The sequence below is a fragment of the Cetorhinus maximus genome, chromosome 2 (assembly GCF_964194155.1).
Source record: "Cetorhinus maximus chromosome 2, sCetMax3.hap1.1, whole genome shotgun sequence".
Classification (NCBI taxonomy): domain Eukaryota; kingdom Metazoa; phylum Chordata; class Chondrichthyes; order Lamniformes; family Cetorhinidae; genus Cetorhinus; species Cetorhinus maximus.
Window position 1 is genome coordinate 107,492,173 of NC_135880.1, and position 23,984 is coordinate 107,516,156.

Genomic DNA, 23,984 nt, shown 5'->3' on the forward strand with positions numbered 1-23,984 from the left:
CACCATCAGTCAAAGGAATCTTACTGTGTATGAGCAGTTTCAGTCTTTTAAACAGTTATCAGAAGGATGCTATAAAAGACCAATATATCACAGTCAAAAAGTTTTATTTCACTGCAATGTCCCCTCAGGAAAGCACAATTTTCATAGCTAAAAGGATTTTAAAATATCTTTTATACTTCACCTTTTACTTTGTGGAGAACTGCTTCAATTAGATCACCCACCTGGTCTCTGCCACAGCAGTTAACTCTCAAAAGCTGAAGATCTAGGTTGACAGCACAATTGTATTCTAATTATATTTAGTAATTTGCTACTTTTCTCCTGTGTGCAACAAAATAGAGATACTGTTATCTCAAAAATAACACTGGAGTAATTCAGACCATAAATTAGGCAATGACTAAGATATGTAATTTGACACACCAGGATGCACCACAACAAATCCTTACATTTACCACATATGGTACAATTTGCTGCGCAAGTGCCATAATTTTGTACAAAAAAAATCCAGAGGCAATGATATTAGTGGTTTCTGAACAGATCTGAATTACAACAAATCACTCACCAGAACCAACTATCCGACACAATTATCTGTGTATAATTATCAGATTCTGCACCTTAACAAATGTTCTATCTAAATTAGAAAGAACATTGAAATAGTAGTGCAAGTTCCTTGCAACTCTTGAGGTTAATTTTCCAAGATGTGCTCATAGTCTATTGTAGAGGTCTACCTGTCACAAGATTCTACTTCAAACAATCAATGATTGCATTTCTATTTGCATTCACCTTTCAGAGTTAGTTTTCTAGCATTTTTTGTTAACTTCCCAGCAGGATTTCTGATGCAGGGTAGTAACCAATTCTAAATAATACAAAGTACATGTAGGGTTTTATAAGTTATTGCACATCACAATTTACATTGATTTAAAACAGTTCATTTCTAGGGGAAAAAAAAATTACAGGGCAATGGAGGAAGAGCAGGAGAGTGGGATTAATTGAATAGCTAAACTAAAAAGCTAGCACAGACACAATGGGCCAAAAGACCTCCTTCTGTGACATATCATCATTCTGATTCTACCATCAACTGCTTTACGCTTAGTGTGTCACTACATTTACTGCTGTGCAGAGTCTAAAATAGCAACAAGCTTTCTAGATTTTGTGTAATAGGATCCACTATAAAAGAGCCAGGTTAACTTGTTATGGTTCTTGCCTCAGTCAAAAGATTTTGGATTGAAACCCCACTCCACAATTTACATGTTTATCTGGATTGATACATCATTATTGTGGGAGCTCTATATTGCCAAAACTTGTATCCTTTGGATGACGCAGTAAACAAACATCCTACCTGTCTGTTTCATTGCTTCAGGTGGACATTAAACATCCCCTTGGCACCATCTGAAGAGCAGCGAGCTCTCCCAATGGCGTGACAAACATGTTTCTTCCAAATACCACCAAATCAACAGGTTAGAAAAATTTGTCAAGCTCTACCATATCCAGTTAAGAATGGTTTGTGGGCAACCAGACAAATAATGTAAGGAAGTGACTTCATGAGCATCCATAATATGGTGGAGCACAGCAAAAGACAAGTCCATGTATACCAACAACTTATTTCTATAGCACCTTTAATGTAATGAAATGTCCCAAGGTGCTTCACAGGAGAATTACAATCTTTGTATTGACTATTTAAAGTGAAATTTACCTTTTCATTTGAAGTATCATTTGCCTGTTAATTCGTGTTTAATTTACATGGGTTCTGATTCCTATTAAAGTTACAAAAAGTGAAATCTCTGAGGTAATTTCTTCATTTGGGGTCATTCAGTAATTAGTTATTTCAGTTCATGGCTTCTGCACAGGGACCGTGACAGTACACATACAAGGTCGAAAGCTCATCTCAGGATCAATTGTGACAGACATGTTGTGAACAGACTGTTGTAGGGAGAGGGATGGAGTCAGCAATTAGGGAACGGAGTTTGGAGCAGCGACCGGAAACAATGACTTCAGTCTTAATAGTTAATTGAAGGAAATATCTGCTCATCCAGTACTGAATGTTGGATAAGCATTATAATTTGCAACAGTGGATGAGTTAAGAGATGGTGGGGGAGTAGAGCTGGATGTCGACAGTGAATACTAATGCTGTGCCTTCAGGTGATGTCACCAAGGGGTAGCATGTGAATGAGAAATAGGAGGGGGCCAAGGGTCTTGGGGGACACCAGAGGTAACAGTGGGAGCAGAAAGAGAAGCCATTGCAAGTGATACTCTGGTTATGATTAGATAGATAAGAATTGAACCACGAGAGGAGTCCCACCCAGCTGGATGACAATGGAGAGGCATTGCAGGAGGGTGGCATCATCAACCGTGACAAAAGCTGCAGGGCAGGTAGAGAAGGATGAAAATGGATGGTTTACCTTTGTCACAGTTACATAGGATATCAAATGTGACTTTAAGAGCTGTTTTAATTGGAAAGCTTCAAACATGGAGTTTCGGGAAAGATGGGAATGGGGTTGGGAGCACATAAGAAACAGGAGTAGGTCATCTGGCCCCTCAAGCCTGCTCTGGCATCCAATGAGGTCATGGCTGATCTAATTGTGGCCTTCACTCCACTTTCCTGCCCAGAATGCCCTTGTCAATCAAAAACTCAGCCTTGAATATGTTTCCCCCATGAGAGGAAGCATCCACCCTGTCAAGCCCCCTCAATCTTGTATGTTTCAATAAGTTCATCTCATTTTTCTAAACTGAAATTAGTACCGGCCCAACCTGCTCAACTTTTCCTCAAACCTGTCACCCCAGAAATCAGCCTCGCAAACCTGCTGTGAATTGCTTCCTGTGTGTGTCCCTCAAGTAAGGTGACCAAAACTGTACATGTAGTCTCACCAATGCCCTGTACAGTTGTAGCAAGACTTCCCTACTTTTATACTCCAACCCCATGCAATGAAGTCCATCATTCAGTTTGCCCTCCTAATTACCTGCTGTACCTGCATGCTGATGTTTTGTGATTCATGTACAAGGACACCCAGACTCCTCTGCACTGCAGCATTTTGCAGTCTCTCCATTTAAATAATGGCCCAAATCTTCCTGCCCCTATCATCAGAAAGGGGACATATGATGGAAGATGCACGTCAGGATCCTGTGAAAGCCCTGGTACGCAGATAAACATGGAAATTGCTTGGGAAGTGTGAACTTCTGATCCGCTGATTCCCTGCTGCCCCTGATCCCTGCAAATATCTCTGATCCTGAGCTTAGGGCGGAAACTTGGGCTAAATATGCACAATTTACTTAATTAGCCAGGAAATGTTAGATAGTTTAAAATCTGGTCTAACTGCTCGGTAACCCCACAACTGAAAAATACCACCCACCCAAACCACCTATCTCCCCTCTCTCCCCCCATCCCCCCTCCCCTCCCCACCACCACCACCCCACCCCCCACCAGTCAGACCCAACTAGTTTCCCCCAAACTGACCAGACCTGACTAACCCCCACTGACCCCGACTTAAAACTCACTTGAATATGGCAGCTGGTGCCATAAAAATGGGGTGTGTCCTTTCCTTCCCCAATACTTCTTTGCATGTTAAAGTTCCATAGCATACAGGGCTATGGGCCAGGTGCTGGAAAATGGGATTAGAATAGATAGGGGCTTGATGGCTGGCATGGATACAATGGCCAAAGGGCCTGTTTCTGTGCTGTATAAGTCTATTACTGGGCTGCCTGTTTCTCCATCAGCCAGGATCACAAGATCCCAGAAGAAATGGGGTTAGAAAAATCATCAGGTCAGAAAAATCTTTGCAGGCAATGGCAATGCACCCAGCAATGCCACTGACCAGAAGATCTAGGGAAATATTTTGCTTTCTATTCCTGCCAAAGTGGACAACCTCACATTTTCCTACATTTATACTCCATCTGCCAAACATTTTCCCACTCACTTAACCTATCTACATTCCTTTGCAGACCTTTTGCATCCCCCTCACAACTTTGCTTCCCACCTATCTTCGTATTGTCAGCAAATTTGCTACAATATAGTCGGTCCCTTCATCCAATACATTAACATAGATTGTAGATATTTGAGGCCCCAACATTACTGTGGGACTCCACTAGTTACAGTTTGCCATCCTGACTCTTGTTTCCTGTTAGCATAGTTAGAGGATGAGCTAACTAATATATCACCCCCAACACCATAAGCTCTTATATTTTATGTGGCACCTCATAAGATGCTTTTTGGAAATCCAAATACACTACAGCTACTGGTTCCCCTTTGTCAACCCTGCTCGTTACATTCTCAAAGTCCTCTAATAAATTTCTAAGCACTATTTCCCTTTCACAAAACCATGACTCTGCCTGATTGCAATTTGATTTTCTAAATGTCCTGCTACTATCTGCTTATTAACAGATGCCAGCATTTTCCCAATGAAAGACATTAAGTTAACTGGCCTATAGTTTCCTGCTTTCCATCTCCCTCTTCTTGAACAAAGATGTTACATTTGCAGTTTTCCAATCCGCTAGTACTTGTCCTGAAACTAGAGAATTTTGGAAGATTACGAGCAATGCAACCACTATCGCTGCAACCACTTCTTTTAAGTCATTAAAATACAGTCAATCAGGTCCAGGGGACTTGTCAGCCTCAAGTTCCATTAGTATTGCCTGTCAGGAAGAGATATTAATGTATATAATGTTATTGGAAATTATTTTTTTGAATGGAGGTTTAGCCTGTGCTTGTGTTCATTGTATTTGGTGTATAGTAGTTTTGAGATGTAAACAGTAGGTAGAGGGCACACTTGCATTTTGTTGAATAAAGCATTCAAAGAGTGGGAGTGAAATCTTGCACCTAGCTAGGAGACACCAAGCAATGTTAATATCACTAATAAAAATTGGTACTATGAAAGAGGTTTTATTGTCAGGAGAGGTGGAGTTCAAAGGGCATGGTGATACAATGAGAATTTGCATTCAAAAGGGACAGCTAGGAGAGGAGTTTATGTGTGCAGGTCAGAGGCATGTAAGATCTAAGCCTGTAAGCTTACAACTGTTTGCAAAGAAACAAACTGAAAGGAACCTCGTTTTGAATTCGTAAGGTAAAAATACTTTGCCTGGTGTCTGGTTATCATCTCTCCATAGATGCTGTCAGACCTGCTGAGTTTTTCCAGCATCTTCTGTTTTTGTTTCAGATTTCCAGCATCTGCAGTATTTTGACTTTGTCTTGGTTAAGTCTATTGGTTATTGTTGCCTTAGTGGAAATTAATTTGGGAATTTGTTAAAAGTTATGATAGTAGTAATTTGTAGCCGTGTGTGTGTGTTTGATGTGTTGTAAATTAATAAATGTCTCATTTACTTTAATATAAAAACCTCCTACCCCTCACCTTCAACTTATGCCCCCTTGTGACTGACCCTTCAACTAAGGGGAACAGCTGCTCCCTGTCCATGCCCCTCACTATCTTGAATGATAGTGATTGTTTTAAGTTCCTCCCTCCCTTTTGCCTCTTGATTTTCAACTATTCTTGGAATGCTTTCTGTCTTCGACTATGAAGACGGATATAAAATACTTGTTCAAAGCATCTGCCATTCCCTCGTTTTCCATTAATTCCCCAGTCTCACCTTTTAAGGATCCAATGATCACTTTAGCTATTCTTTTCCTTTTTTTATGTAGTTGTAGAAGCTTTTGCTGTGTTTTTACATCTCTTGCTAGTTTTCTTTCTTATCCCAATTTCTCCCTCATTTTGTTTTTTAAGAAGGTGACAACATATTCAAGGACTTTGGCGAGGGAAAGGAAGATTAGGCATAGATGGCAAGGACGGTCGGGTCAATGGTTGGGTTTTTTGAGAGGGGCAATGACAGTAGATTTAAAAGGGAGATGAACAACACCTGAAGAGAGAAATATTTACAGTATTGGCTAACATGGAGGGCCCAGTTGGGAAGTTAGGTGATCAGCAGTTTAGTGGGAATAGGATCGAGGGAACAGGAGTTGGGTTTCGAGGATAAAATGAGCTCAGAATACATCTGGGCAGATAGAAAAACCAGAGAAAGATGCGAGTTCGAGGAGCATGGCGTGGCACAAGCATAATTAGGTCTCTTGAGATTAAAGGGGAAAGGATATAAAGAGGATAGGTTACAGGAGCAGCGTGCAGAATGCTGTGGAGGAATTTGAAAAGGAGATGAGTTTTCAATTGGATATACTGGGTCAGAGAGCCAGTAAAGGTCAGCAAGGATAGGAATGATAAACGTGTGAGACTTAGAGGGAGGACTGGATGTGGTAACTACATTTTGTGACAGCTGGAATTTACAAGGGAATGATGGAAGGCCAGCAAGGAAAGCAATAGAGTAATCAAGTCTGGAAGTGACAATGGAGTGAATAAGGGTTATGCAGTGGGGTTCAGGAAAGGATAGAGACAGGCAATGTTGACTGTGAAGCTCAGTTCAAAGTTGACTGAATGTCATGGTTACACATCATTTTGTTCAGCCTAAGCGAATAGTCAGAGGAGCACAGCATCAATGGAGAGGGTGTAGCGTTTATGCTAAGGGCCAAAAAAATGATTTCACTCTTCCCAGTGTTCAGCTGCAAGAAGATGTCACTCATCCAGGGTCTGATGTTAAACAGGGAATCTAACTGCACCAACAGTCATGGGATTGAAAAGTGGCAGAAAGGTAGACATAGCTGTCATCTGTATGCATTAGGAATCTGACAACAAGCCTTGCGGATGATATCGTAAGAGGCAACATACAGGTAATGGGGGCCAAGATAATACCTTCAATAATGCTACAGGTGAGAGAAACTATATTGCTGGAGAAATAATGGCCATGACATACAGGAATGGAACAATGAAAAGGTAATGCCATGAGGCTGGATTATATACTAAGAGCAAGCTCCCCACATCCCAGTGTAAATGTTGGAGGTGAGCCCGCCTCTGCTTGGCCGGCTCACCCCGGTTTTTTTTGGCCAATGGATCTTTTGAGGTGAGACTTTTGCCCTAATCTAGAAGTCCCGCCTCCAATTCACTGGCAGCGCTACCGGGTGCAGTGGCCGCCGCCAGTACTGTAGGAGGCCCAGGGGGTGGAGCAACAAATTTGGAGGATGACGACACAATCAACCTGTATCAAATGCTGCTTAGAGATAGAAGGTAACAGAAGTTACTTGAAGCACCATGGCCAGTCACAGAGAATGTCATTCATGACTTTGGCTAGGATCATTCATTTCATTAATCCATAAAGTGTGAAAGCTGTACCAGAGAGATTCAAATAGGAAGGTTTTAGAAATATGGGAGAGTTTTCTCAAATATAATGACTGAGATTTAATGGAGCAAGCTAGGTGGCGAACAGGTCCGCATAATCACGGGGAAGACTGCACAGCCCTCCCACCAGTGTGAAAACCGACCCTCATTTAGCTGCCGACGCAGGGAATCTGCCCGCTGGCTAATAGTCTATTTATTGAGGCACTTTTGGCCATTATCCCCGAGTTCACCAGGATTTTGTGCTCATTTTATTTAGTGTTCACGGATTCTCCTGAACTCAAATGGGGCTTCCGTGCCTCCTGAAGGTTGCCCAGCAAACTCCATCAGATTTGCCAGCAGCCTCCCATGGGGTCCCTCTTTCAAAGGCATTTGGTGCCTAATCAACAGCCCAGGTATCAGGAAGGGGTGTGCCCACTGAGTCACTCCTGCTGTCCTTGCACTTGAAACCCTACCCCATGCCCCCACCAGTGATCCCCCACCTGCCCATGCCCACTTGACTCCAGTGATTCAGTGATGATCTCTGGTGAAGGTCTCACTAAATTGCCAGCAGCAGCCCCATACCCAGTGGCATGCCAGGAATGGAGAGCTGCAGGCCTCTAATTGGCCGGCAGCTCTCAGGGGCAGGATTTCTGCCCTACAGGGGGTTTGATTCTGTGGGAGGCCTGATGTTGCCCACTTAAGTACCAGGTTGAACTTAACTAGTGTGGGTACCCCTTGGAAAGGTGACCAGTGGGCTAAACCCAGGTCACCTACACTAAATTCCATCCAATGTGTGTAAACAAAATATTCACACACTCTCACTGAAAAGAGTGCTGAAGTTGCATTTTGCACAGCATGCTGCATTTTGAAGAACAAGTAGAAGTACAGAACTGTTCTTTTTTTTTTTGAGAACTTTGAGCTCAACTCCAGTTCTTTACCAAAGTATAGTTGCAGGTCCAGTTGATCCTGTTCTCACACTATGAAGATTAGAACAGATGGGTTGCTTCATATTCAGATATACTCTACTCAAGCTTAGCATTCTAATTCTACTCACCTCACAGGCATTGAGGTATAATGCTGTAAAGATGCATGGAAGATAAGTTAAATTTTATTAAGCTTAAATAAATGACGTGTACATTCAGGTAGTTTGCCAGCCTATTTTCCCAACTGCCCAATCCCGCAGACTCTGCAACAGAGGCTCTGAGGTCTGCTTGCTGAATGCAAAATAACATTGGGACTGCAAATCTGGGACACTGGGGCAACAGCAGGCCAGAATTCTTACCACACCAGCAATGCATCTCAAAGCTTGTTATGGGGGTCATGAGAATGGCAAGGGAATCGGGATAGATTGCCTAAGCCCCAATATCTATGCCACTTTATTCATTAGTGATGAATCAGCAATTTAGGAAGGGCTTCAAAGCCAACAGTAATTTTTACTTCAATTCATTTTGATGCATAAGTATAAATCCAATTGAATATTTCATTGAAAAATAACTGAGGCCAAATAGGTTTCTGTTTTCTCCACAAATTAGTTAAAATATAACAGTTCTGTCCTGAAGCTATAATACTGTGGAGTAGAATTTCCATGCTGTTCTCTTTATCTCATGTAATAGTTTAGGAATAAACCCCAGAGAGCATAAACTGTCATTTATGTTCTCATTCCCGGGTTTTTATTGTCATTCCTCTGAGGTTACAACAGGAAATCCCTACAGAAATTCAATCCCAAAGGTTTTAGGAACCAGATTTTGAACATTTTCTGTAGCAGTGAACGATGATTCAAGTGCATGGTTACTACACCGTATGTGTATATATTTTTTTTCTGTTCAGTCATGGGATGTAGGTGTCAGCATTGAGTGTAGCAAGGCCAGCATTTATTGCTCATTCTTAATTGCCCTTGGGAAGGTAGTGGTGAACTGCTGTAGTCCATGTGATGTAGGTACACTGAGTGCTGTTAGGGAGGAAGTTCCAGGATGCTGATGCAGTGACAGTGAAGGAACATCAATATAATTCCAAGTCAAGATATTTGTGACTTGGGAAGAAACCTTGCAGGTAAGGATGTTCCCATGCATCTGCTGCCTTTGTCCTCCTAGGTGGTAAAAACCCCTCGCGTGGTTGCAGTGCATCTTGTAAATAGTACACACTGCTGCCATTGTGCATCAGTGGTGGAGGGAGTGAATGTTTAAAGTGGGGTTCTGACCAAGCTTTGTCCTGGATGATGTCAAGTTTCTCAAGTGTTGTTGGAGTCACAATCATCCAGACAAGTGTGCAGTATACCATCACACTCCAGACTTGTGCCTTGTAGATGGTGGACAGGCTATAGGGAATCAAGAGGTGAGTTACTTGCCGCAGAATTCCCAGCCTCTGACCTGCTCTTGCAGCCACAGTATTTATATGGCTGGTCCAGTTAAGTCTCTACCCAATGGTAACTACCAGGATGTGGATGGTGAGGAATTCAGTGTTAGTAATGTCAAGGGAGATGGTTAGATCCTCTCTTGTTAGAAATGGTTATTGCCTGGGTCTTATCAGCCAAATCCTGAAAGTTGTCCAGGTCTTGCTACATGTGGACACAGACCGCGTCAGTGTCTGAGGAGTCAAGAATGCTAATGAACGCTATGCAATAATCAGCAAACATCCATACTTCTAACCTTATGATGGAGGGAAGATTAATGATGAAGCTCAAATGGTTGGATCTAGGACACTACCCTGAGGAACTACTTCTGTGCTGTCCAGAGGCTGAGTTAATTGGCCTTAAACAAGAACAATCATCTTCCTTTTGTGCTAGGTATGGCTCTAACCAGCAGCGAGTCTTCCCTGATTCGCATCGACTCCAGTTTTGCTAGGGCTCCTTGATGCCACACCCGGTCAAATGCTGACTTGATGTCAAGGGCAGTTACACTCAACTAACCACTGCAATTCAATTCTTTTGTCCATGTTTGAACCAAGGCTGTAATGAGGTCAAGAGCTGAGTGGCCCTGGCGGAACCCAAACCGCACGTCAGTGAGCAGGTTATTACTAAGCAAGTACCGGTTGATAGCAGTGTCGATGACACCTTCCATCACTTTGGTAGAGAGTAGGCTGATGGGATGGTAATTGGCTAAGTTGGATTTGTCCTGCTTTTTGAGTCAGGTCAACAGCACAGAAAAAGGCCCTTCAGCCCATCGAGTCTACGCCTGTCAAACAAGTACCTAACTATTCTAATCCCACTTTCCAGCACTAGGCCCATAGCCTTGTATGCCATGCCATCACAACTGCACATCCAAATACTCCTTAAATGTTATGAGGGTTTCTGGCTCTACCACCCTTTCAGGCAGTGAGTTCCAAATTCCACCACCCTCCTGGGTGAAAAAATTCTCTCACATCCCCTCTAAACCTCCTGCCTCTTACCTTAAATGTATGCTCCCTGGTTATTGATCCTTCCACTAAGGGGAAAAGTTCCTTCCCATCTATCTTATCTATGCACCTCATAATTTTATACACCTCAATCATGTCCCCCTCCTCAATATCCTCTGCTCCAAGAAAAATAACCCCAGTCTATCCAATCTCTCCTCATAACTGAAACTCTCCAGCCCAGGCAGCATCCTGGTAAATCTCCTCTGCACTCTCTAGTACAATCACATCCTTCCTATAATGTGCATTCCAGAATTGCATGCAATACGCTAGCTGTGGCCTAACCAGCGTTTTATACAGCTCCAGCATCACCTCCCTGCTCTTATATTCTATGCCTCGGATAAAAAAGGCAAGTATCCCATATGCCGCCTTAATCACCTTATTTACCTGTCACGTTACCTTAAAGGATTGGTGGACATGCACACCAAGGTCGCTCTGATCCTCAGTACTTCCCAGGGTCCTACCCATTCATCGTGTATTCCCGTGCCTTGTTTGTTCTGCCCAAGTTAATCACCTCACAATTATCTGGATTAAATTCCATTTGCCACTGATCAGACCGTCTATGTCCTCCTGTAATCTAAGAATATCCTCCTCACTATTTACCACCCCACCAATTGTCGTGTCATCTGCGAACTTACTGATCAGCCCTCCTACATTCAAGTCTAAATCGTTTATATATACCACAAACAGCAAAGGACCCAACACCGATCTCTGTGGAACCCCAATAGACACAGGCATCCAGTCACAAAAATACCCCTCGACCATCATCCTCTGCTTCCTGCCACTCAGCCAATTTTGGATCCAAATTGTCTTGGATCCCATGGGCTCTTACCTCCGTTATCAGTCTCCCATGCAGGACCTTATCAAAAGCCTTGCTGAAGTCTAAGCAGACTACGTCAAATTCATTGCCCTCATCTACACACCTGGTCACCTCTTCGAAAAATTCAATCAAATTGGTCAGACATGACCTACCCTTAACAAAACCATGCTGACTGTCCTTGATTAATCCCTGCCTCCCCAAGTTTAGATTAATACTGTCCCTCAGAATTGCTTCTAATAGTTTCCCCACCACTGATGTTAGACTGACTGGCCTGTAGTTCCCTGGTTTATCCCTTCCTCCCTTCTTGAATAACAGTACCACATTGGCTGTCCTCCAGTCCTCTGGCATCTCTCCTGTGGCCCAGAGGTGTTCAAAATTATTGCCAGCGCCGCTGCTATCTCCTTCCTTGCCTCACTCAACAGCCTGGGTTACATTTTTATCTGGGTCTGGAGATTTATCTACTTTTTAAGCCTGCCAGACCACTTAGAACCTCCTCCCTTTCTATGCTAATTTCTTTAATTATATCACAGTCCTTCTGCCTGATTTTCCATACCTACGTCGTCCCTCTCACTTGTGAACACTGACACAAAGTATTCATTTAGAACTCTAACTACGTCTTCCAGCTCCACACACATGACCAATATGGTCCTTAATGGGCCCTACTCTTTCCCCAGTTATCTTAATGTAATTGCAAAATAACTGGATTTTCCTTTATTTTACCTGCCAATGTTTATTCATGCCCCCTTTTTGCTCTCCTAATTTCCTTTTTAAGTTTCTCGCACGCCCACACGCACACACACACTATACTCCTCTAGGGCTTCTGCTGTTTTGAGCCCTCGGCATCTGCCATCAGCCTCACTTTTTCTCTTTATTCAATCTTGTATATTCCTTGACATCCAGGGTTCCCACTCTTTATCTTTACTGGAATATGTTGGCCCTGTGCTCTCCCTATTTCCTTCTTGAATCTGAGTCCCACTGCTCTGACGCAGATTTACCTAAAAGTAGCTGCTCCCAGTCCACTCTGGCCAAATCATATCTGATCTTATTAAAATTGGCCTTCCCCCAGTTTAGAACTCTGATTTCTGGCCCATCTTGTCCTTTTCCATAACATTGAATCTAACGGAGTTATGATCACTATCTGCAAAATGCTTCCCCACTGATATCTCTACCACCTGCCTGGCTTAATTCCCTAAAATTAAGTCCAGGGCCTCCTACGTACTGGCTTAAAGCTCCCCTGGATGCATTTTAAGAATTCAGCTCCCTCTAAACCTATCACACTATGACTAACCCAGTTAATATTGGGGAAGTTGAAGTGCCCCCTATTACTACCCTATTATTTTTACACTTCTGAAATTTGCCTACATATCTGCTCTTCATTTTCTCTCTGACTGGGGGCCTATAGTACACTCCTAGCAATGTGATTGCTCCTTTTCTTTGTTTTTAAGTTCTACCCATATGGCTTCATTTGAGGAGCCTTCTAAGATGTCATCCCTCCTTACTGCTGTAATTGATTCCTTGATCAATATTGCGATACCCCCGCTTTTATCTCCTTCCCTGTCTCGCCTGAAGACCCGATATCCTGGAATATTGAGCTGCCAATTCTGCTCCTCTCAGCCATGTCTCTGTGACAGCAATGACATCATACTTCCATGTGTTAATTTGTGCCCTCAGCTCATCTGCCTTATTCATCAGACTCCTTGCATTAAAATAAATACCATCCAACCTTGCCAAACTCCCTTGTGCCTTAACTGGCCTTTAATTTCTATGCCTTCCAGACTCACTTGCTCTCTCTTCTAATTTTGGCTGTGCATCACCCCCTGCTGAACCTCATCTCAGGATCCCATCCCCCTGGCAAGTTAGTTTAAACCCTCCCCGCAAGGATGCTGGTCCCATTCCGGTTCAGGTGCAACCTGTCTGCCTTGTACAGGTCCCACCGCCCCCAGAAAAGGTCTCAACGTCCTAGAAATCTAAAGCCCTCCCTCCTGCACTATCTCTCCAGCCACGCATTCATCTGGACTAACCTCCTATTTCCATACTCACTAGCGCATGTCACCAGAAGTAATCCAGAGATTACTACCTTTTGAGGTCCTGTTTTTTAATCTGCTTCCTAGCTCACTAAATTCTGCTTGCAGGACCTCATCCCTCTTTCTACCTATGTCGTTGGTACCAATATGTACCACGATCTCCGTCTGTTTGCCCTCCCTGTTTAGAATCACCTGCAGCTGTTCCGTGACATCCTTGACCCTGGCACCAGGGAGGCAACATACTTTCCTGGAGTCATGTCTATGGCTGCAGAAACGCCTGTCTGTTCCCATACTTTTGAGTCTCCTGCCACTATTGCTCTTCCCCTCTTTTTCCTCCCCAACTGTGCAACTGAGCCACTCATACCCACTCATGGGTATGGCTGCACTCCGCAGAGGAACCGTCACTCTGTTTTCCAACAAGAAAAACGGTTCTCAGCAAGATGCACCCTGGGGATTTCCTGACTACCTGCCTGACACATTTTCTTTTGACTGATGGTCACCCATTCTCTCTCTGTCTGCACTTCCATAGGCTGTGGGGTGACCACATCTAAAAACATCCACGAAACTCTCAGCCTTGCAGATGTACCTCAGTGCCTCCAGCTGCCGCTCAAACTCTGAAACTTGGAGCTCAAGTAGCTGCAGCTGGTGGCACTTCCTGCACATGTGGTCGGTCAGAGTACAAGGAGCATCTAGGACTTCCCACATGTTGCAGGCGGTACATAACACGGGATGGAGCTGCCCTGCCATGCCTCTAGTCAAGGAAAAAAAGCCCTCACTTTAAATACAGTTTAAAAAAAGTTAAATTATTTATGTACTTTAAATTAAAACTAGAACTCTTACTTTTCCTTAGCTTAATCTATTTTAAACTGGAGAAAAACACTTACCCACTACTCACCAATCAGCTCTCACCTTTTGCGCTGACGTCACTTTCTTTTTGAAGCTTCCCCGCACTCGCGCTGGTTCTGATCTCTCCGCCGCTGTCTTGTGATGCCACTCTTGTTATTTTCAACAAGAACTGACTGCAGGACATCTTTGTGTAACGGACTAACCTGGGCAATTTTCCACATTGCTGGTACATGCCACTGTTGTAGCTGTACTGGAACAGCTTGCCTGGGAGTGCGGCGTGTTCTGGAGCACAAGTCTTCAGCATTGTCAGGGCCCCTCGTCTTTGCACTATCCAGTGCCTTCAGCCACTTCTTGATATCACTTGGAGTGAATCGAATTGGCTGAAGACTGGTATCTCTGATGCTGGGAACCTCCGGAGGAGACTGAGATGGATCATCCACTCAGCACTTCTGGCTGAAGATTGTTGCAAACGCTTCAACCTTCTCCTTTTGCACTGATGTGCTGGGCTCCCCATCATTGAGAATGGGGATAGTTGTGCAGCCTCCTCCTCCAGTGAGTTGTTTAATTGTCCACCACCCTTCACAACTGGATGTGACAGGACTGCAGAGCTTAGATCTGATCTGTTGGTTGTGGAATCACTTTGCTCTGTCTATCACTTGCTGCTTATTCTGTCTGGCACATACATTGTGCTGTGGTGTATTTTACCAGCCTGACGCCTCATTTTTAGGTATGTGCCCGGTGCTGCTCCTGGCATGCACTCCTGCACTCTTCTTTGAACCTAGTTGATCCCCTGGGTTGGTGTTAACTGTAGAGTGGGGGGTATGCCAGGCCACAAGGTTACAGATTGAGGTCGAATACAATCCTGCTGCTGATGGCAGAACATCATGGATGCCCAGTCTTGAGCTGGTAGATCTGTTTGAAATCTATCCCATTTAGCAGGGTTGTAGTGCCACACAACACAATGGAGGGTCTCCTCAATGCGAAGACAGGACTTCGTCTCCACAAGGACTGTGCAGTAGTCATTCTTATTGATGCTGTCATAGACAGGTGCATCTGTGGCAGGCAGGTTGGTGAAGAAGAGGTCATGTATGTTTTTCATCCTTGTTGGTTCCCTCACCACCTGCCACAAACCCAGTCTAGCAGTTATGTCTGCAGTAGTGCTACTGAGTCACTCTTGGTGATGGGCATTGAAGTCCCCCGCCCAGAGTACATTCTGTGTCCTTGCCATCCTCAGTGCTTCCTCCAAGTGCTGTTCAATATGGAAGAGTACTGAATCATCAGCTGAGGGAGGGTTATATGTGGTAATCAGCAGGAGGTTTGCTTGTCCATGTTTGACCTGATGCCATGAGACTTCATGGGGTATGGAGTCGATGTTGAGGACTCCCAGGGCAACTCCCTACTGACTGTATACCACAGTGTCACCACCTCTGCTGGGTCCATCCTGCCAGCGGGATAGGACATACGCAAGGATGGTGATGGTGGTGTCTGGGACATTATCTGTAAGGTATGATTCCGTGATTGAGTATGTCAGGTTGTTGCTTGAATAGTTTATCGGACAGCTCTCCCAATTTCAGCACTGGTCCAAGGAGGACTTTGCAGGATTGACAGGGCTGAGTTTGCCGTTGTCGTTTCTGGTGACTAGGTCAACTTTTTTAGAAGTTTGATACAACTGAGTGGCTTGCTAGGCCGTTCCAGAGGGCGGGTAAGAGTCAGCCACATTGCTGTGGGTCTGAAGTCACATGTAGGCCAGACCAGATAAGGGTGGCAGATTTCTTTCCCTAAAGGACATCAGTGAAGCAGGTGGGTTTTTACGACAATTGACAATGGTTTCATGGTCATCATTAAACTTTTAATTCCAGATTTTTTATTGAATTCAAATTGCAGCTTCTGCCATGGTGTGATTCAAATCCTGGACCCCAGAGCATTATCCTAGGTCTCTGGGTTACTAGTCCAGTGGCCATACCACTACGCTACCCCTAAAAGGTAGTGGCGTAATGGTATTGTCAATGCCCCAAGCTGAGCATCAATCAGCAAATTGGTGCTGAGTTAATGCCACTTAATAGCACAGTCAACAACACCTTCCATCACTTTGCTGATCATTGGGAGCAGACTGATAGAGACTGTAATTGTCCTGCTTTTTTTTCTATGGACAAGACACAGCTGGGCAATTTTCCACACTTTCGATGGATAGCAGTATTGTAACTGTATGGAGCAGCTTGGCTAGTGGGTGCAACTAGCCCTGAAGCACAAGTCTTCAGTACTACAGCTGGGATGTAATAAGGATCTTTGGCAAACTGATCAGGGATCCAGAATAATGAGTGTTCCATCAGTGCATTCTAGCTTGTTCAAGTTACAATAAAGTTTTAGAGTTTATCTTAAGGCAAATTCCCAATGTCTTATGCATTCTAAAGGATCATCAATGTGCTACGACAATAAAACACATCAAGAAACTGGAGCGAGGTGAGGAAGGCAGTTATTCCCAGGGATACAGGTCAATTCTTCATAAGAAGATGGACTGTTCTGAACAAGTGCTAAAGAGCCTTCCAATTTACATGATAAAGAAACCTTAAATGGTGTCCTTTACTCCTTCATTTCCAGTCTGTGGTAAAGAAAGCAGTGATTATAATCACTTGGCGGCTTACACACTACTAGCTGAACCCAAAGGGAGCATTTGGGCAACAATTTTGTTCAATGGGCCAAGACACAAAATGGCTGCACCAATTAGCAGATATTACACAATTAAATATTCCCTTAGAAAACCTGTGTGATGGTTCATCTGGAACTTTGCTTATCTTGCCATGAACAATGAAGATAACAGTTGTATAATGCAGTTTTTTTTTCCCCTAGCATGTGTCAGATAGTCATCCAGTTAAGATCCCACAAGAAAACAGAAATGATCTTACAAGCAAAGGTACATTTTCAGATCCCCAGAGCAGTGCTCTGTTCCTGTATCCCAGAACCTGAAGAAAATTTTTTGATTTTTCCTTGGAAGTAAACATCATGGAAAAGGCGTGTGCTAAGCAGCAATACTTGCAAAAGACAGCTGTATTATTATAAAAAAACAAAATTAAATTTGATAGGTCAAAATATTTTTCCTTTTCCAAAACAGCAATTACAAAACCTTTTTTCTGAAAGTCTATAAAATTTGGGAGTTTAACATATAGTATCCCACATGCTTATGATATCACAATGAATGCGTAAATCTCTGTAGGATGCAGGAAAAAAAGTTACTGATGGATTGTTTCATCTGTTCAGCAAAAAATTCCTATCATTGAACCATGGTATTTGGAGGAAATATTAAGAAAAAAATGCCTTTTACCTCAAGCGTTGACAATATTACTTCCATTCCAGTTGAGCCCTTGGCTGTTATATCTTTCTTCGTTCTTTCTGCAAATTCAAATCAATTGTTAAATAATGCAAAATAATTGGTAACATAACTAATGATAGAAATTGTCACACAAGAGCATTTGTTAATAAAACAAATGCATGAGTATCTGAAAATTAGCTTCTGCATTAAATGTACCCAATTTGAATTATTTCATGCAGCAATTTATTGTTGTTGGTGAGCTCAGCTTGAAGAAATTATTTTTCATTTAACAAAATATCAACACCAGAAATAAAATATGATCCAAAAAGCAGTAGCTGCAGTTTTGCTTATAAACAAAGCAACAAATTCTGATACCCAGTTTTTCTGACTAACCTTCGCTATGAATGCAATTATAGGTGTTTAGAAAAAAGGAATACATTTTGTATTCCTTGTATTTAAGCAGAGAGTAGACCATGCATTATCTAGATTAAGGATTACTGTGAACACAAACTGGATTGAATAATGTAAAAGCAATAACTTGAAAAACATCACTCTGGTATTCAAAAACCTAGATAAACCCAGGTTTTATGGTAAGAATAACAGTGAGGTTTCAACACTCACCATTATTATGGATTAAATTGGCTGCAACTTCTGGCAATCACAGGTGTGCAGCTAAATGAGGAAATCCAGAAGTCGCTGTGTGATTTACCTTACTGATACACAAGTTTCACTACACTAGTACTAGATAGCCACTGAACACAGCAGAAAAAGCTAGGGTTCGTCCATTCAAGCACAAATCAAGCTTTAACGGTGTGCGGAATATGAAGTAATGCCCAAAAAACCCTTTGGCACTGAAAATTAATTTCAAGTGTGGTGTCTCATTTCTTCAGATTTTAATCGATTTTTTAAGTTAAAATTTTTTTAAAGTGTTTTCCTTGTCTCTCATATCTCTCTATATCCCATATTTCCTTCTCTCTTTCACTTTCTGTACATGATTTTATATTAATGTATGTATTCTACCTCACACTTCCTAGTTTGGACCCTGCATGACTCTGAGGATTCTTCAATATGATTGGTTGGGGAGACATGTTGTTGCTGGCCTTCTTCAAACAAGTCCACTATTCCCTGTAGAGGGCACCAGGCTGTTTCAAATGCCCAATAACCATACATTTCTACTCGAGGTCCACGAGAAGTCTGACGTTGTAAACATTTGCTGACAACAAAATCTTGACCATCGTAAACACGAGTATGACTGACTTTTATAGGAATTTAGAACAGAGATTCGTTAAATTTAGGATGTAGGGCTAGCAGAAATAAATATAGAAAGAAGCAACCTCATCATTTTTAACAAGTAAATCACCCATGTCTTGCTCATTATGTTAGAGCATTCACCGTTTTATTACAACACTGATGTCTATGCCATGCAGTGCATAAAATCAGGGCCAGATATTTACAATGACTGAATAATTCAAAGTCCATTTCAGTAAGTGGTACTGAAATTTTTACCGGGGCTTTAGGGAATTGAATTCCACAACTCAAGAAATAATTCTGTGGAAATATAAGTGATTCATATTGAGTGGTGTATTTTTTAAGTATATCATGTACATTTCAGACAGGGGTGGAGGAGAATTAAGTTTAGCTGCACTTAGGGATAGTTCTGTACTTTGGTAGCCTTGGAGTATGGTCCTCGGTAGTGACAGTACAACAGCCGGCTGCTTGAATTTGTAAACATGGAATGCCGTTTGAATGGTGGGACAGAATTATAAGAGGCACCAGATTTCCTGCTCCCCGGCTGAAAAGCCAAGGACAATACTAGTTGCCCCATAACCATTTAATAGCCAACTGGTCATTAATAGGCTGGAGGTGGAACTTTGCCCTTCTGGGTCAGTAAGTCCGACTCAAATCTTCATCTAGTCAGGGGCCAGCAGCTCTGTCGGGCTTAGGGCTTACGGCATTGGATCATTTAGGTATGGTTGGGGTTCTGCCAGGACCCAGCATGGGGGTGGGAGGCTGGGGTTTGAGAGGCTGTGGGTGAGGGCAACTTGAGGGGGATGGTTAACATCTTAGAGTGCCTCTGATACACCATAAAGCCCATTAAGGGGGACCCCTCCCCCTTTGCCCACACCAGCCCATGCTCTGCTGTTGGCCTCGCACAGAGAGGCGGGTCCTTTTGTTTTTAAGAACTTGCTGGATATGCACATTTACTGGCCAACAAACTCATCACAAAGTTAGAGCTCAAACTTTACAGCGTAAGTATCCTTTTACCAATGTGATAAATAGTTTCTTAAATCAACCTTTCTGGCCAAGAACAAAAACAATTTAAACTTTTGAGCCTTAATCCAGAATGCAGCATATACTTCTTACATTATTTACATTTTAACTTATTTTTCTTTCTTTTCCTTTTGGCCTCTTTATCTCTCTCTTAACCCAATTACTCCTTCCCTCTCCCTATTTCTGTTTCTACTGCTCCTATTTTTCATGATCTTCTTTAGCTGATATGTCTCTAAATGATCTATTATAACTTGCTCTCCTCCTCAGTCCCCTGTTTCATTCTCAATTCTTAAATCTCATTAGTTAAGGAAATATACTGTTAGCCCTCTTGTGCATCAAGGTTCCAAATGCCAAGTTGCTCTCTCCATGGCATTAGCAGCTTATATTTCCAGCAAGTTATGGTACAAATAATGTGAGAGCTGAAAGGCGAGGGGAAAAAGTCTAACAGCAGAGTTATCAAGACTTCATGTTCTGCTCTTAACACATTCTGCTATCTTACCTTTATACCACCATCAGCATTTCCTTTAGTCTTTAACTCTACTATTAACATTCCCTTTGGTCCTGTGTCCTTGACATCTTTATCAAATTTCTCCTTAGCTCCCACCTATCCCTGACCTTCTATTTTGCTCCATCTCCACTTATAAAATCCATCACATTTCTACTTCTCTTTAGCGGTGAAGAAAATTCATTCAGGCGCGAAACATTGACACTCTTTATCTCTCCATAGATGCTGCAGACCTGCTGTTTTTCCAGCATTCTCTATTATTATTATAGCAGAGTTTACCCATTTCACATTAAAGGTTACATTAACGCTAATCAAACATTTTAATAAAGCAGATTAAAATAGTGCTAAATTGTTGAATCCAGAGGAAAGTAAATATAGGGACTTTCTGAGAAGGACCTTAACATCTGTCAACAGTTCATTTTCCTTCCTCCCAAGTGCTAGAACGAGGGCAACAGGTAACCTGTAGTAGATACTCCCTCTATGTTACTTGGATTAGTTTTAGTATCTCTTGTCTACACAAAATTAATTGATTTTCAAGCTTATGACACATTACAAAGTACAGCGTACCTGGAATTTAAATGCAACTTTGTCTCCCCAGTTATATTTCAAAATATTGACATTTTAAGAGCTACAAAACATCAGGAATAAAATGTTTAATTTCACTGGCTGGTACTGAAATGGCTCCTGCTGTCCTTGCTCTTCTAGGTGGTAGAGGCCGTGGGTTTGTAAGTTGCTGTCAAAGGAGAGTTGCTGCAGTACAGTAGATATTGCAGATGGTACACACTACTGTCACTGTCGGGGGTGGAGGGTGTGAATGTTTAAGGGGCTGGATAGGGTGCGTCGGGGGTGGAGGGAGTGAATGTTTTCAGGGAATAGATGGGATGTCGATTAAGCATGTTGTTTTGCCTTGGATGGTGCGGAGCTTCTTGAGCGTTGTTGGAGCTGCACTCATCTAGGAAAGTGGAGTGTATCCCATCACACTCCTGAAACATGCCTTGCAGATGGTGGACAGGCTTTGGGGAGTCAGGAGGTGAGTTACTCGCCTCAAGATTCCTAGCTTCTGACCTGGTCGTGCAACCACAGTATTTATATGGCTGATCCAGTTAGGTTTTTGTCAATGCTAATCCCCAGAATGTTGATGGTGGGGGATTCAGTGATGGTAATGCCGTCAATTATACTAATCCAGAAACAGGACTCAAGTCCAAGTTAGTATGGTACTTTACATTTATCTTGGAGTGCCAGGATCAGTATCGATCAGATATAACTTGACACAAATTTACAGAAGCTAATATCTTGAAGATGTTGACATCTCCCAAATCCATGTTCATTTATTTCGCAAATCCACATCTGAAACCCTGCAATAAAATCTAGAGAACTTAAATAACCCTCAAAGTCATAAATTGCATTACCTGGTTGTGACCATGATATACTATCCTTCCTCCTACTTTCTACAGCCTTCGGCATGATTAACCATGCCACCCACCCGCAATGCCTCTCCTCCACTGTCCAACTCAGTAAAATTGTTTTTTTGGAGCCATTCTTACCTATCCAATCATAGCCAAAGCACCACCAGCAATCATTTCTCTTCCTGCACCGTTACATCTCTTTCCCTCTTCTTACGCATACTTATTCTGTGACGTTACCTGAAGATATGGCATCAGGTTTCACATGTATCCTGACAACACCTAACTCTTATTACCTATCTCAGCTCCTCCAATTAAACACAAGAAAGCATCTTTGCCACAAACTCCCTACATCTGCCACTGACTTCATTCCTGTTTTAAGATCACAGCTTCAGGTTGAAGTCTACTATTCCAAACTTCAACAGTGTATTTGCCCCCAGGCTGAGTTTCTAACCAAATCTTCTTCAGCACAAAAACTGCCAACCTCCTTTATTGGTGTCTGCTGCTGCCTTAGCTCTTCCTCTGGTGAAATCCTCATCCATGCCTTTGTAACCTCCTTACTATTCTAATACTCTCCAAGACAGCTTTATACCCTCCACAGTCTACTGCTCTTTTCCCAACTTGCACAAGTCTTACTCATTTATCACCCCTGAGCTAATTAGCCACTAAAGGTTAGCTAAGAGCTAAATTTTCTTCCTCACATTAAAATCTCTTTGCGGCCTCGTACTTCCCAATTTCAGTAACCTTTTCCAGCCCTATATTCCTCTGAGAACTCCATGTTCCTGCAACCCTGAGCTCTTGATGTTACCAAAGAGGGGGCAGTGGTCATGGGGTAGTCATAAATGGAGTGTGTTGTAAATAGAAATTAAAATTTATGAAGTCCATGCTTTCATGCAATAAAAAGTGGACAACATCCAGGCTTGGGCTGAAAAGTGACAAGTAACATTCGTGCCACACCAAGAGCCAAGCCATAACCATCTCCAACAAGATAATCTGATCACCTCCCGTTGGCATTCAACAGCATTACCATTACTAAAACTCCCACCATCAACATGCTGGGGCTCACCAATGAGCAGAAGCTTAACTGGACCAGCCATATAAATAGTGATCACAAGAGCAGGGATTCAGTGATAGTAATTCCCTTGAAGGGGCGATGGTTATATTTTCTCTTGTTGGAGATGGTCATTGCCTGGCACTTGTGATGCAAACGTTACTTGTTTCTTATCAGCCCAAGCTTGAATGTCTTGCTGTATATGGCCTGTATAGACTTCAATATCTCAGGAGTCATGAATGGTACTGAACATTGCACAATCATCAGTGAACATACCCACTTCTGACCTTCTGATGAAGGTAAGGTCATTGATGAAGCAGCTGAAGATGCTTGGGCCTAGGACAATGCCCTGAGGGACTCCTGCAGTGTTGTCCTGGGGCTGAGATGATTGGCCTCCAACACCACCTTTGTCCTTTATGCTAGATATGACTCAAGGGCTGTTTGATAGCACAAAAATGCTGCCTTGATGTCAAGAGCAGTCATTCTCACCTCGCCTCTTGTAGGTGTTTGAACCAAGGCTGTACTGAAGTTACGAGCTGAGTGGCCCTAGCAGAACATAAACTGAGCATCACTGGGCAGATTATTGCTGTGCAAGTGCTGCTTGATTGCACTGTCAACAACAACAATTTGGCGATATTAAGAGAGATGATCAACAGCTCGGTCAAAGAGGTAGGTTTTAGAAAAAGAGTTGTAAAGGAGGAAAACGAGCTAGAGAGGCATAGAGGTGTAGGGAGAGAATTCTGGAGTTCGTGGCCGAGGCAACCTTTGCACCAGCCACGAATGGTGGGGTAATTATAACTGGGAATGCACAAACGGTAAGAATTAGAGGACTGCAGATCTCTTGGAGGATTGTGCAGTTGGAGGAGATTACAAGGATCTGAGGCAGGCGGGGGGCACAGTACAAGGCCATGGAGCGATTTGAAAAGAGGATGAGAATTTTAAAAACAAGATGTTACTTGGCTAAGTGACAATGTAGGTCAGCGAGCACAGGGATGATAGGGGAACAGGACTTGCTGAGAGTTAAGGCGTAGGCAAAGTTTTAGGCGATCTCAAGTAGACAGAGAGAAGAATGTGGGAGACCAGACAGGGGTGCGTTTCCATTGTCTAGAAGTAATGGAGGCATCGATGAGGGTTTCAGCAAATGAACTGAGAAGGGTGAAGCTGAACGTGGTGATGGAAGTGGAAGTAG

General features: G+C 42.8%; 1 protein-coding gene across 9 annotated transcripts in view; it reads right to left on the reverse strand.

Moving 5' to 3' along the window:
• agtpbp1 (ATP/GTP binding carboxypeptidase 1) overlaps positions 1-23,984 on the reverse strand; it is a 360,842-nt gene that overhangs the window by 226,109 nt on the left and 110,749 nt on the right. For all 9 annotated transcript variants that reach the window (XM_078568039.1, XM_078568065.1, XM_078568001.1 and 6 more), the window contains one exon: positions 17,578-17,645. In XM_078568039.1, coding sequence (XP_078424165.1) covers positions 17,578-17,645 — 68 coding nt within the window. The remainder of the gene's footprint in view (positions 1-17,577; positions 17,646-23,984) is intronic.